A 15,941-nucleotide genomic window follows, 5' to 3' on the forward strand; every position below is an offset into this window, starting at 1 on the left:
CACAAAATACTGATCCAGGCAGTCGGCAAAATCAGCCCAATCCTCGCCCTCCACGAATCTCTCCAGGATTCCAACAGTGCTCATTGTGCATGCGAAGGTTCTTAAATTACCTCGTCGCTAAATGTAATGACTCAAGAGTCTGGTTACTGTAAACTCACTCAGGTGCAACTTGATCCATCTTTATTCCAGCCCAAGAGTGCCTGCGTGACAAAGACACACAGCTTTATATACAGGTGACCAAGCACACATGTACAGCCCGATGACCTCTGACCGCAGCGCCCTCTGGTGTCTGGTGACCCCCAAGCATAACAATATATGCACTCTCCACCCCATTCTAAAACTATGTGATCTCCTGGGAGAGGCAAAAAACCAGATTAAAAACATAGACCAGTTTGGGGTGGAGAAAACCTGGGAAATTCCTCTCCGATGCACTTCCCCCTGCCACCCACCACCCCCCCGATCACCCACCACAATCAAAACTAGTCCACTCTGGCACTGATAATTCTATGCAGTACCTATCTTTTGTAAGAGGTGATTTCCGCTTAAGTCAGAAACAGGTCCAGCTCTCACTTGCAGGAATTTAGCGAATTGTCGTCCACCATACGATCTGACAGCCTGTTCCAGAGGTCCGCTATTCTCTGGGAAAAGAACCACCTCCTGACATCTAACCTCGATCTGGCCTTATACAGCTTAAAATTGTGACCCCTGGTCCTCCCAAATCTATTTAACTGGAACAAACTGTCAACTTGAACACATTCCATTCCCTTCTTCACCTTATAAACCTTGATCACCTCTAAGTTTATGCTTCCCTAAAGTGTTGAGTCTCAGCTCTTTTAATCTATCTTTACAACTAAGATGTTCCAAACTGGGAATTAATCTAATGGCCCTCCCTGTCACCCTTTCCAAACCCGCCATATCACCCATCATGTGAAGAGACCAAAACTGGACACAGTATTCCAACTGCACAAGAACAAAATAGCATGTTAGTAATTTTGGTAACTGTTTTTATTGCGTATTGAGAACCTGGTAAACATGCCTACTACATTTTTAATGCTTTGTGCTCTACACAGTGAACAACAGTCAGAAAGTTGTAAACTGTTTACAAGCTTTATTGATCAATGGAGTTGTAAGTTATGTTTTAAGATACAAGGGAGAATATTTGTAACCTGTCCTGCTGCTGTTAACAGATTGATGAGACGCCCAGCACTTATACAAATGCAGTACAGGCTGACTAAACTGGAAATGTTGTCAACTCCTGAAATAAAAATGTTTAAACTGATAATTTCAGGCATTTTATAGTTCTTTTAAGATCGATGAAAGTGTATTGTTAATTATTGATTGCAAAATGGAAACCTGGAAGAAGAGGGGGTGGTGTAAAGTAAAATTAAGGAAAGAACAGCATCACAGAAAATAATTTTTTTTAATTAAAAAATATAAAATTTAATGAAAAGCAGAAAAGAGAGGGGACTACAAAAAGGGGTAGAAAATCAGAATTTGGTAAATGACAATTGTAGCAAATCACAGTTTTAGCTTTTACTTACCCACGTCCCAGTCAATCAGGCAGCCGGCAGAGAGAGGGGTAGGACCGAATGGCAAAGAGCAAATTCGAGCTTTCTCGCCTCTGAGTCAGAAGGTTGTGGGTTCAAGTCCCATTCCAGGGACCTGAGCACATAAATCTAAGTTGACACTCCAGTGCAGTACTGAAGGAAGTGCTGCACTGTTGGAGGTGCCATCTTTCAGATGAGACATTAAATTGAGGTCCCGTCTGCCGTCTCAGATGGATGTAAAAGATCCCATGGCACTATTTTGCTGAAGAGCAGGGGAGTTATCCCCGGTGTCCTAATGCCAATATTTATCCCTCAATCAACATAACAAAAACAGATTATCTGGTCATTATCACGTTGCTGTCTGTGGGAGCTTGCTGTGCGCAAACTGGCTGCCGAGTTTCACACATTACAACAGTGACTGCACTCCAAAAGTACTTTATTGGCTGTAAAGCACTTTGAGACATCCGGTGGTCGTGAAAGGTGCTATATAAATGCAAGTCTTTATTTCCTTGCAGGCTTCATAGGTGAAAACCATGTAAATTTGGGGGCTGCAAATAGAATTTATTTCCATGTTAGTTTCTGGATATCTCAAGTTGCTGATCCCGCTGTCCATCCCTCCTGCAGGAATTAGCTCTTGCTGGTTCTGTTCCACACTTGCCGGTGGCCCAAGTAGGCAACACAGGAGTGTATCTTGCCAGAGTGGGCATTACTCTAGAAATTTGAGGACTGCATATCGAGTTTACTTCCATGTTAGTTTGCAGATACCTCAAGTTGCTGATACCGCTGCAGGTTGGATACCATTGTGTTAGAATTAAACTGCAATCAGGTCCTATTAAGATGAAAAGTTTTACTGGTTCGATGGTTTTGATGGTGAAATAACACCAGAGAAGACAATGGCCTAGAAAGTTTTAAAAAAAGATGCGCACTTACCAGATCCTGCTGCACCCACAAGGGTTTCCGGTCCTGAGGCCTCCACTGACTGCGCGTCACAGCGTATGCACGTCAGGACATCCGCAGGGCTGGAGCTGCAGTCACATGACTCTGGGCAGCCAATCCAACGAAAGCATATACATTCATAATAATGGGAACTCCGTAAGTTGGAGTTCCCATTATTATGATTGAGAAACCCCCCCAAACACCCAAAACACAAATAAAAAATAGAAAAAAAACACCACATATTTTTATTAATTTAAATGAGTTATTTATGTATTATAAAAAATGTATATTTTTGCAATTTTTAAAAAAACTTTAATTATGGTTTAAAGTAAACTTACCGTACTGGGGAGGGTTTTTAACAATAAAATTTGTTTTTTAAATTTTATTTTATGTTTTTGCATATTTTGAAACTCTTGCGCTTGATAAGAGCAGATGCATAGCCTACTTTTACAGGCATAAGAGTTTTCAGGACATCCGCTGGGTAAGATATGGGTAAATACCGCAACCTTGCCCATACGTAAGTCCTGGATGTGGAGATGCGTGCAATCTGTCAAGCTCCAGCATTGTGCGCTGAAAACTGGCTTTGGTGATGCCCTCCCAGGTCCATTCACACTCCGTATGGACCCGGGAGGCTGGAATTTCTGAGCCAGTACTTCACTGGAAGTCAAAGGGTAGATGAGAAAAGCAACACACTTTTTTTTAAAGATTCCGCCACCCCCCATTTCATGCTGGTGTTACTGGTTTTTGCTGTTTACTGCATTGAGTTTTTCCTTTACAATTTTTCTCACCCTTCCTCTGGAGTGCAGATCCTGTGAGAAATACAAACTGGATCATCACTTTCACCCCAGTCAGGTAGGCTTAGACTAGACAATATTGGAAAGTCGAAGAGTACTTGGATATGAGCAAAGCAGACAATCAGTTACTTTGGGGAGATCCTTAAAACCAGTGATCCTGCTCATGACCCAGCCATGACCAGCCTGTTGAAAAATACTTCTATGCAGTGAATACAGCACGGGTTATATGCTACACTAGCTTAATTGCTTTACCACCTGGAGATAGATTCAACATACACAGGAACCAACACAGGAATAAATCTAAACAGATTGGTCCTGGTTGCATCAGTAGACCCTGTAATGATTTTAAATCAAGTGCAAGGAAAGAAAGAAAGACTTGGATTTATATAGCGCCTTTCACGTCCACCGGACGTCTCAAAGTGCTTTAGAAACATAGAAATTTACAGCGCAGAAGGAGGCCATTTCGGCCCATCGTGTCCGCGCCGGCCGACAAAGAGCCACATGGCCCTCGGTCAGCAGCCCTGAAGGTTACATATAAACCCATGAACAATGAACAATGACAGAAAGGTAAAGAGCATAGGCCCAACCAGTCCACCTCACACAACTGCGACACCCCACGCATCGCAACATTTTACACTCCATCCCAACCGGAGCCATGCAATCTCCCGGGAGAGGCAAAAAACATAAAAGCCCAGGCCAATTGAGGGAAAAAAAATCTGGGAAAATTCCTCTCCAACCCATCCAGGCGTTCCAAACTAGTCCAGGAGATCACCCTGGCCGTATTTGACTCCCTGCAGTACTTACCATCGTATCTGCACCAGCCAACAAGAGTTATCCAGTCTAATCCCACTGAAAGTAGCAGGCCAGGTAGATAAGGTGGTTAAGAAGGCATACGGAATGCTTGCCTTTATTAGCCGAGGCATAGAATGCAAGAGCAGAGGGGTTATGCTTGAACTGTATAAAACACTGATTAGGCCACAGCTGGAGTACTTCGTGCAGTTCTGGTCACCACATTACAGGAAGCACGTGATTGCACTGGAGAGGGTACAGAGGAGATTTACGAGGATGTTGCCGGGAATGGAGAATCTAAGCTATGAGTACAGATTAGATAGGCTGGATTTGTTTTCATTCGAACAGAAAAGGCAGAGGGGAGACCTCATTGAGGTGTATAAAATTATGAGGGGCCTGGATATAGTGGATAGCAAGGCCTAGTTCCCTTAGCAGAGTAGTCAACAACCAGGGGGCATAAATTTAAAGTAATTGGTAGAAGGTTTAGAGAGGATTTGAGGGGAAATTTCTTCACGCAGAGGGTGGTGGGGGTCTGGAACTCACTGCCTGAAAGGGTGGTAGAGGCAGAAACCCTCACCACATTTAAAAAGTACTTGGATGTACACCTGAGGTGCTGTAACCTACAGGGTTACGGACCTAGAGCTGGAAAGTGGGATTAGGCTAGAAAGCCTCTTGTTGGCCGGCGCGGACACAATGGGTCGAAATAGCCACGTTCTGTGCTGTAAACCTCTATGATTCTATGATTACCAGCTCTAGGTCCGTAACCCTGCAGGTTTCTTCAAGTGCCTTTCCAAGCACCTTTTAAGGGTTTCTGCCTCTACCACCCTTCCAGGCAGTGAGTTCCAGACCCCCACAACCCTCTATGTGAAGAAGCTTCCCCTCAAATCCCCTCTGAACCTTGCACCAACCACCTTAAAACTATGCCCCTTCGTAATTGACCCCTCCACCAAGCGAAATAGGCCCTTGCTATCCACTATATCTAGGCCCCTCAAAATTTTATACACCTCCAATGAGGTCTCCTCTCAGCCTCCTCTGTTCCAATGAGAACAAACCCAGCCTATCCAATCTGTCCTCATAGCTAAGATTCTCCATTCCAGGCAGCATCCTCGTAAATCTCCAGTGCATCCTGTCCAGTGCAATCACGTCCTTCCTATAATACGGCGACCAGAACTGCACGTAGTATTCTAGCTGTGGCCTAACCAGAGTATTATACAATTTAAGCATAACCTCCCTGCTCTTGTATTCTATGCCTCGGCGAATAAAGGCAAGCATTCCGTATGCCTTCTTAACCACCTTATCCACTTGACCTACTACTTTCAGGGATCTGTGGACAAGCACTCCAAGATCCCTTTGTTCATCTACACTTTTAAGTGGCCTTCCATTTAATGTGTATACCCTTTCCTCCCCAAGTGTATTACCTCACATTTCTCCGAATTAAATTCCATTTGCCACTGCTCTGCCCACCTGACTAGTAGATTGATATCCTCCTGCAGTCCATGACTTTCCTCTTCATTATCAACCACACAGCCAATTTTAGTGCCAAACTTCTTAATCATACCCCCTATATTCAAATCTAGATCGTTGATGTATACCACAAAAAGCAAGTGACCCAGCACTGAGCCCTGCAGAACCCCACTGGAAACATCCTTCCAGTCACAAAAACATTCATCAACCATTATCCTTTGCTTCCTACCTCTAAGCCAATTTTGGATCCAACTTGCCACTTTGCCCTGGATCCCATGGGCTTTTATCTTCGTGACCAGTCTGCCATGTGGGACCTTATCAAAAGCTTTGCTAAAGTCCATATACACTACATCGTATGCACTACCCTCATCGACCCTCCTAGTTACCTCCCTCGAAAAATTCAATCAGGTTAGTCAAACACGATCTTCCTTTAACAAATCCGTGCTGACTGTCCCTAATTAATCCTTGCCTTTCTAAATGTAGGTTTATCCTGTTCTTCAGGATTTTTTCCAATACTTTTCTCACCACTGAGGTTAGGCTGACAGGCCTGTAATTACTCGGCCTATCCCTTTTTCCCTTCTTAAACAAGGATACTACATTAGCAGTCCTCCAGCACCATACCCAAATCGAAAGAGGACTGGAAAATGATGGTCAAGGCCTCTGCTATTTCCTCTTTTACTTTGCTTAACAGCCTGGGATGCATTTCATCCGGACCTGGGGACTTATCCACTTTCAAAGCTTCTAAACCCCTTACTTAATACCTCCCCTCTCACTATGTTTATTTCATCCAGAATTTCACACTGTTCCTCGATAGCAGTATCTGCATTGCCTTTTTCCTTTGTGAAAATAGACACAAAGTATTCATTAAGAACCATGCCAATATCTACCGCCTCTAGACAAAGATTACCCTCATGGACTCTAATAGGCCCTACCCTTTCTTTAGTTATCCTCTTGCTCTTAATATATTTATAGTATATCTTTTGGTTTTCCTTAACTTTATTTGCCAAGAATATTTTTTGCTCTCTCTTAGCATTCCCATATCCTTTTTTATTTTGCTTCTAAACTTTCTATATTCCTCCAGAAATTCGACAGTATTTAGCTGTCGGTATATGGCATAAGCTTCCCTTTTTTCTTTATCCTTCCCGATAGACATCCAGGGGGCTCTAGAATTGTTATTCCCACCCTTTTTCTTTAAGGGCCCATGTTTGGCCTGAGCCCTCCAGATCTCCTCCTTGAATGCCTCCCACTATTCCGACATTGATTTACCTTAAAGTAGCTATTTCCAGTCTACTGTGGCCAAATCAGTTCTCAACTTAGCAAAGTTAGCTTTTCCCCAATTTGGGACTTTTATTCCTGGTCGATCCTTGTCCTTATCCATAACTATCTTGAATCTGACTGAATTATGGTCACTGGCACCCAAGTGCTCTCCCACTGATACCCCTTCCACCTGCCCCAGCTTCATTCCCCAAAACTAAATCCAAAACCACCCCTCCCGTGTTGGGCTTGTTACATACTGACTAAAAAAGTCCTCTTGAATGCACTTTAAGAATTCCACACCCTCTATACCCTTCACACTATATTTGTCCCAATCAATATTAGGATAATTGAAATCCCCAATTATTACTGCCCTGTGGTTTTTGGACTTCACAGAAATTTGCCTACATATTTGCTCTTCTATCTCCCTCCCACTGTTTGGGAGTCTATAAAACACGTCCAGCAGTGTGATTGCCCCTTTTTTTTATTTTTCAGTTCGACCCATATGGCCTCATTTGATGATCACTTTAACATATCATCCCTCATCACAGCTGTAATAATTTCTTTAATCAAGACCATGACCCCCCTCCCTGTCTTGTCTAAAAATCCTGTAACTAGGAATATTGAGCTGCCAAACCTGCCCCACTTTCAGCCATGTCTCTGTAATGGCTATAATGTCATACTCCCAAGTATCTACCTGTGCTCTCAGCTCTTCTGCCTTATTTGCTATACTCTTTGCATTGAAGTATATAGCATTTAGCACAGGAAGACCTCCTTGATTACTACTTACTAACCCTTGTTTCCTCTGTCTTACAGATACACTTTCTATATTCTTGCTTTCCAATTTCAGCTTTACTTCCTTCCCTATTGAATTTATTCTCAGGTTCCCATCCTCCTGCCAAGCTAGTTTAAACTCTCCACACGGCATTAGCAAATCTCCCCGCGAGGATATTGGTCCCGGCCCTGTTGAGGTGCAACCCGTCCGGTTTATAGCGGTCCCATCTCCCCCAGAAGCGGTCCCAGTGCCTCAGGAACTTAAAGCCCTCCCTCCTACTACAACTCTTCAACCACGTGTTCATCCTCTGTATCCTTCTATTCTTGTACTCATTAGCACGTGGCACACTACCTTTGAGGTTCTACCCTTTAATTTGTCTCCTAGCTCCCTGAATTCTGCCTGCAGGATCTCATCCCTCTTTCTACCTATGTCATTGGTCCCGATATGGACCACGACCTCTAGCTGTTTACCCTTTCCCCCTCCCCCCCCCCCCCCCCCAGAATGCCCTGCGTCCGCTCTGTGACATCCTTGACCCTGACACCAGGGAAGCACCATATCATCCTGGAGTCATGTCTACAGCCGTAGAAACACCTCTCTATTCCCCTAACTATTGAATCCCCTATCACTACAGCTCTTTTATTCTTTGTCTCTCCCCCCTGTGCAGTTAAGCCACCCGTGGTGCCTTGGACTTGGCTCTGGCTGCACTCCTGAGAGGCACTGGCAATGCAGCCAATGAAGTACTTTTGGAGTGTAGTCACTGTTGAAGTGTAGGAAACGCAGCAACCAATTTGCGCACAAGCAAGCTCCCACAAACCGTAATGTGATAATGACCAGACAATCTGTTTTTGTTATGTTGATTGAGGGATAAATATTGGCCAGGACCCCGGGGATAACTCCCCTGCTCTTCTTTGAAATATTGCCATGGGATTTTTTACATCCACCTGAGAGAGCAGACAGAGCCTCGGTTTAATGTCTCATCCGAAGAAATCAAACTTTTAATTAAAAACTGAAGGCAAGAACTTTGAAGTCTTGGTAATACTCAATGTATAAAGAGAGGAACATTGGAAACAAAAATTGGTTATGGCATCCGGCACTCTCAATCTTCCCATAGTATGCACAATGTGACCACCAGACCCTGGGACAGAACCTAGGGAGGTAGATAAAACTTTATTCTTTCACTTTTCAGACCTCCTAACCCCCAAGAATATATTGGACAGTAATGGGACAAAATGCGTAAAAAGTGACTTATACAGCACTGCAAAACTGGAATTTATAGTGCTGGTAAGGAATCATGGTCTTCAGACAGGATTACATACAATGGGAATCTCCATTGAGGGAATTAGTAGGCTTGTGGGTGGAGTCAGTTCCTACCGAGACTCTCCACAGAGACTAGTCAGGACCATCGTTGGCCTGTAGGCCATATACCTTGTATCTAGAATGGTGTGAGTTACTGATCTGTTGATTGAGAATGCCGTGTATACACTGTACTTTTTAAAACCAGAGCCTACTTCATTTTGGGATTTTTTTCCCCCTTTGTTTGTACAGGTGAAATGCCACAGCTGGTGAGAGGGATGAAGCTGCTTAACCAGGCTGATCCATGTGTGGAGGTACTAGTCCAGGAGACCGGCGAGCACGTCTTAATAACTGCTGGAGAGGTCCACCTCCAGCGTTGCTTGGATGACCTCAGAGAAAGGTTAGCGAGTGAGGAGGGAAACACAGCCCCGTGACTTCAGTGCATTTCCTTTAGTGATTAGCACAGATCACCACAATGAACAAATTCTTCAGGATGTGGCTCTATGACTTATCCCTGAATATGTATTCATAAAATGCACCCATATGTAAATGGTTAAAATAACAAAATAATATTTTAATTAGATACATTTTCAAAACTCACCACACAGTGGCTGCGCTCCTGATGGGAATCACCATCTTCATGCCAGTTCAGCAGCTATACACTAAAAAAATGATGTTCCTTTGTTTAACTTTATATCCTAACAGCCCCTTCCAGCTGATCAAATCGGCATTAGGCAATTGCGGTAAATGAAGAAACATGTTTATATCCAGCTTTAGCAAGGCTCCAAAGTCAGTGGTCGCATTTAGGAGGCCAGCTACCACATTTAAAAGAATAACTATTTTGCACTTAATATCTAACCATTATGTGTAAAGAAAAAAGAGTCACACTCCATGCTATATGTTGCACTTGGTAACAATTTCAAAGTAAAAAATAGTCATTGACACGCAGCCTGAAATTAACAAGCATTTACAACCAGCTTCTGATTGGCCTCATCACATCAGTAGCTACAATTACCTGGCTTTGCCTATTTAGAGTGGTGCCCGTAAAGGCACCCCCCCCAAGTTATCACATAAGCAGCACAGCTGTGGCTCAGTCCCGATGCTGCACATTAGCAACAACGTAGGAGATCAGCTTGTAGGAATATGTAAATATTTTAATGAATCTCCTATTGTGTTACAGATGGGATGTCGGAGGATATAGTGGGGCGGTAAGGGCTTTCTGACCAGGGGCGGCAGAAATGCATCCCAGGCTGTTGCGCGAAGTAAAAGAGGAAATAGCAGAAGCCTTGACCATCATTTTCCAGTCCTCTTTGGATTTGGGCATGGTGCCAGAGGATTGGAGGACCACTAATGTAGTACCCTTGTTTAAGAAAGGAAAAAGGGATAGGTCGAGTAATTACAGGCCTGTTAACCTAACCTCAGTGGTGAGAAAATTCTTGGAAAAAATCCTGAAAGACAAGATAAATCTACATTTGGAAAGGCAAGGATTAATTAGGGACAGTCAGCACGGATTTGTTAAGGAAAGATTGTGTTTGACTAACCTGATTAAATTTTTTGAAGAGGTAACTAAGAGGGCCGATGAGGGGAGTGCGTACGATGTAGTGTACATGGACTTTAGCAAAACATTTGATAAGGTCCCACATGGTAGACTGGTCACGAAGGTAAAAGCCCATGGGATCCAGGGCAAAGTGGCAAGTTGGATCCAAAATTGGCTTGGAGGTAGGAAACACAGGGTAATAGTTGATGGATGTTTTTGTGACTGTTTCCAGTGGGGTTCCGCAGGGCTCAGTACTGGATCCCTTGCTTTTTGTGATATATATCAACGATTTAGATTTGAATAGAGGGAGTATGATTAAGAAGTTTGCAGATGACACTAAAATTGGCTGTGTGGTTGATAATGAAGAGGAAAGTCATGGGCTGCAGGAGGACATCAATCTACTGGTCAGGTGGGCAGAGCAGTGGCAAATGGAATTTAATTCTGAGAAGTGTGAGTGCACCTTGGGAGGGCTAATGAAGGACCCAAACTACATCCTGAAGGGTGGAAGATGCCTGTACGTGAATTTTTTTAACGTGGGGTAGCCGTTGCACACCAGCCACCACACGGGCTTGACAGAGCTAGGTCTTGGTCCAGTGGCAAGGGCTAATAAAGAAAGGGTATACACATTAAGCAGTAGGCCACATAATAGTGTAGATGAACAAAGGGACTTTGGAGTGCTTGTCCACAGATCCCTGAAAGTTGCAGACCAGATGGATAAGGTGGATAAGATATGTGAAGAGAAAAAGATTATTGAAGACAAATGTAGGTCTCTTGCAGTCAGAATCAGGTGAATTTATAATGGGGAACAAAGAAATGGCAGACCAATTGAACAAATACTTTGGTTCTGTCTTCACAAAGGCAGACACAAATAATCTTCCAGAAATACTAGGGGGCCGAGGGTCTAGTGAGAAGGAGGAACTGAAGGAAATCCTTATTAGTCAGGAAATTGTGTTTGGGAAATTGATGGGATTGAAGGCCGATAAATCCCCAGGGCCTGATAGTCTGCATCCCAGAATACTTAAGGAAGTGACCCTAGAAATAGTGGATGCATTGGTGATCATTTTCCAGCAGTCTATCGACGCTGGATCAGTTCCTATGGACTGGAGGGTAGCTAATGTAACACCACTTTTTTAAAAAGGAGGGAGAGAGAAAACGGGGAATTATAGACCGGTTAGCCTGACATTAGTAGTGGGGAAAATGTTGGAATCAATTATTAAAGGTGAAATAGCAGCGCATTTGGAAAGGAGTGACAGGATCGGTCCAAGTCAGCGTGCATTTATGAAAGGGAAAACATGCTTGACAAATCTAGAGTTTTTTGAGGGTGTAACGAGTAGGGTGGACAAGGGAGAACCAGTGGATGTGGTGTATTTGGATTTTCAAAAGGCTTTTGACAAGGTCCCACATAAGAGATTGGTGTGCAAAATTGAAGCACATGGTATTGGAGGTAATGTATTGACGTGGATAGAGAACTGGTTGGCAGACAGGAAGCAGAGAGTAGGAATAAACGGGTCCTTTTCAGAATGGCAGGCAGTGACTAGTGGGGTGCTGCAGGGCTCAGTGCTGGGACCCCAGCTATTTACAATATACATCAATGATTTAGATGAAGGAATTGAGTGTAATATCTCCAAGTTTGCAGATGACACTAAGCTGGGTGGCGATGTGAGCTGTGAGGAGGATGCTAAGAGACTGTAGGGTGACTTGGACAGGTTGGGTGAGTGGGCAAATGCATGGCAGATGCAGTATAATGTGGATAAATGTGAGGTTATCCATTTTGGTGGCAAAAGCACGAAGGCAGAATATTATCTGAATGGCGGCAGATTAGGAAAAGGGGAGGTGCAACGAGACCTGGGTGTCATGGTTCATCAGTCATTGAAAGTTGGCATGCAGGTACAGCAGGCAGTGAAGAAGGCAAATGGCATGTTGGCCTTCATAGGTAGGGGATTTGAGTATAGGAGCAGGGAGGTCTTACTGCAGTTGTTCAGGGCCTTAGTGAGGCCTCACCTGGAATATTGTGTTCAATTTTGGTCTCCTAATCTGAGAAAGGATATTCTTGCTATTGAGGAGTGCAGCAAAGGTTCACCAGACTGATTCCCGGGATGGCTGGACTGACATATGAGGAGATACTGGATCGACTGGGCCTGTGTTCACTGGAGTTTAGAAGGATGAGAGGGGATCTCATAGAAACATATAAAATTCTGACGGGACTGGATAGGTTAGATGCAGGCAGAATGTTCCCGATGTTGGGGCAGTCCAGAGCCAGGGATCACAGTCTAAGGATAAGGGGGAAGCCATTTAGGACTGAGATGAGGAGAAACTTCTTCACTCAGAGTTGTTAACCTGTGGAATTCTCTACCTGAGAGCATTGTTGACGCCAGTTTGTTGGATATATTCAAGAGGGAGTTAGATATTGCCCTTACGGCTAAAGGGATCAAGGGGTATGGAGAGAAAGCAGGAAAGGGGTACTGAGGTGATGATCAGCCATGATTTTATTGAATGGTGGTGCAGGCACGAAGGGCCGAATGGCCTACTCCACCTATTTTCTATGTTAAGGAGGCATACGGAATGTTTGCCTTTATTGGCCGAGGCATAGAATATAAGAGCAGGGAGGTTATGCTTAAATTGTATAATACTTTGGTTAGGCCACAGCTGGAGTATCGTGTGCAGTTCTGGTCACCGTATTATTGGAAGGACGTGATTGCACTAGAGAGGGTGCAGAGGTGATTTACTAGGATGCTGCCTGGAATGGAGAATCTTAGTTATGAGGACAGATTGGATAGGCTGGGTTTGTTCTCATTGGAACAGAGGAGGTTGAGAGGAGACCTCATTGAGGTATACAAAATATTGAAGGGCCTGGACATAGTGGATAGTAAGGGCCTATTTCCATTGGTGGAGGGGTCTATTACGAGGGGGCATAGTTTTACGGTGATTATTGGAAGGTTTAGAGGGGATTTGAGGAGGGGCTTCTTTACGCAGAGGGTTGTGGGGATCTGGAACTCACTGCCTGGAAGATGAACAAAATGTTGAATCATTGTGGGCGGAGATTAGAGATAGTAAGGGGAAAAATTCACTGGTGGGCGTAGTTTATAGGCCCCCAAATAATAACTTCACGGTGGGGCGGGCAATAATCAGGGGAATAATGGAGGCATGTGAAAAAGGAACGGCAGTAGACATGGGGGATTTTAACCTACATATCGATTGGTCAACTCAAATCGCACGGGGTAGCCTGGAGGAGGAATTCATAGAATGCATACGGGATTGTTTCTCAGAACAGTATGTTACAGAACCTATAAGGGAGCAAGCTATCTTAGATCTGGTCCTGTGTAATGAGACAGGAAAAATAAACGATCTCCGAGTAAAAGATCCTCTCGGAATGAGTGATCACAGTATGGTTGAATTTGTAATACAGATTGAGGGTGAGGAAGTTGTGTCAGGAACGAGCATACTATGCTTAAACAAAGGGGACTACAGTGGGACGAGGGCAGAGTTGGCTAAAGTAGACTGGAAACACAGGCTAAACGGTGGCACAATTGAGGAACAGTGGAGGACTTTTAAGGAGCTCTTTCAGAGTGCGCAACAAAAATATATTCCAGTGAAAAAGAAGGGTGGTAAGAGAAGGGATAAACAAGGAAATAAAGGAAAGTATCAAATCAAAGACCAATGCGTATAAGGTGGCCAAGGTTAGTGGGAAACTAGAAGATTGGGAAAATTTTAAACAACAGCAAAGAATGACTAAAAAAGCAATAAAGAAAGGAAAGATAGATTACGAAGGTAAACTTGCGCCAAACATAAAAACAGATAGTAAAAGCATTTACAGATATATAAAACGGAAAAGAGTGACTAAATTAAATGTTGCTCCCTTAGAAGATGAGAAGGGGGATTTAATAATGGGAAATGTGGAAATGGCTGAGACTTTAAACAATTATTTTGCTTCGGTCTTCACAGTGGAAGACACAAAAACCATACCAAAAATTGCTGGTGATAGGAATGTGGGAAGGGAGGACCTTGAGACAATCACTATCACTCGGGGGGTAGTGCTGGACAGGCTAATGGGACTCAAGGTAGACAAGTCCCCTGGTCCTGATGAAATGCATCCCAGGGTATTAAAAGAGATGGCGGAAGTTATAGCAGATGCATTCGTTATAATCTACCAAAATTCTCTGGACTCTGGGGAGGTACCAGCGAATTGGAAAGCAGCTAATGTAATGCCTCTGTTTAAAAAAGGGGGCAGACAAAAGGCAGGTAACTACAGGCCGGTTAGTTTAACATCTGTAGTGGGGAAAATGCTTGAAACTATCATTAAGGAAGAAATAGCGGGACATCTAGATAGGAATAGTGCAATCAAGCAGACGCACCATGGATTCATGAAGGGGAAATCATGTTTAACTAATTTACTGGAATTCTTTGAGGATATAACGAGCATGGTGGATAGAGGTATACCGATGGATGTGGTGTATTTAGATTTCCAAAAGGCATTCGATAAGGTGCCACACAAAAGGTTGCTGCAGAAGATAGAGGTATGTGGAGTCAGAGGAAAAGTATTAGCATGGATAGAGAATTGGCTGGCGAACAGAAAGCAGAGAGTCGGGATAAATGGGTCCTTTTCGGGTTGGAAATCGGTGGTTAGTGGTGTGCCACAGGGATCGGTGCTGGGACCACAACTGTTTACAATATACATAGATGACCTGGAAGAGGGGACAGAGTGTAGTGTAACAGATGACACAAAGATTAGTGGGAAAGCGGGTTGTGTAGAGGACACAGAAAGGCTGCAAAGAGATTTAGATAGGTTAAGCGAAGGGGCTAAGGTTTGGCAGATGGAATACAACATCGGAAAGTGTGAGGTCATCCACCTTGGGGGAAAAAACAGTAAAAGGAAATATTATTTGAATGGGAAGAAATTACAACATGCTGAGGTTCAGAGGGACCTGGGGGTCCTTGTGCATGAATCCCAAAAAGTTAGTTTGCAGGTGCAGGAAGGCGAATGGAATGTTGGCCTTCATTGCGAGAGGGATGGAGTACAAAAGCAGGGAGGTCCTGCTGCAACTGTATAGGGTATTGGTAAGGCCGCACCTGGAGTACTGTGTGCAGTTTTGGTCACCTTACTTAAGGAAGGATATATTGGCTTTGGAGGGGGTACAGAGATGATTCACTAGGCTGATTCCGGAGATGAGGGGGTTACCTTATGATGATAGATTGAGTAGACTGGGTCTTTACTCGTTGGAGTTCAGAAGGATGAGAGGTGATCTTATAGAAACATTTAAAATAATGAAAGGGCTAGACAAGATAGAGGCGGAGAGGTTGTTTCCACTGGTCGGGGAGACTAGAACTAGGGGGCACAGCCTCAAAATGCGGGGGAGCCAATTTAAAACCGAGTTGAGAAGGAATTTCTTCTCCCAGAGGGTTGTGAATCTGTGGAATTCTCTGCCCAAGGAAGCAGTTGAGGCTAGCTCATTGAATGTATTCAAGTCACAGATAGATAGATTTTTAACCAATAAGGGAATTAAGGGTTACGGGGAGCGGGCGGGTAAGTGTAGCTGATTCCACGGCCAGATCAG

The 15,941-nt window shown here is 43.8% G+C and overlaps 1 protein-coding gene across 3 annotated transcripts in view; it reads left to right on the forward strand.

Moving 5' to 3' along the window:
* The window catches only part of efl1 (elongation factor like GTPase 1), a 372,345-nt gene that overhangs the window by 252,464 nt on the left and 103,940 nt on the right, over nt 1-15,941 (forward strand). For all 3 annotated transcript variants that reach the window (XM_070858673.1, XM_070858675.1, XM_070858674.1), the window contains exon 17: nt 9,105-9,252. In XM_070858673.1, the coding sequence (XP_070714774.1) occupies nt 9,105-9,252 (148 nt within the window). The remainder of the gene's footprint in view (nt 1-9,104; nt 9,253-15,941) is intronic.

Source organism: Pristiophorus japonicus, chromosome 17 (assembly GCF_044704955.1).
Source record: "Pristiophorus japonicus isolate sPriJap1 chromosome 17, sPriJap1.hap1, whole genome shotgun sequence".
In the NCBI taxonomy this organism is placed as follows: Eukaryota; Metazoa; Chordata; class Chondrichthyes; family Pristiophoridae; genus Pristiophorus; species Pristiophorus japonicus.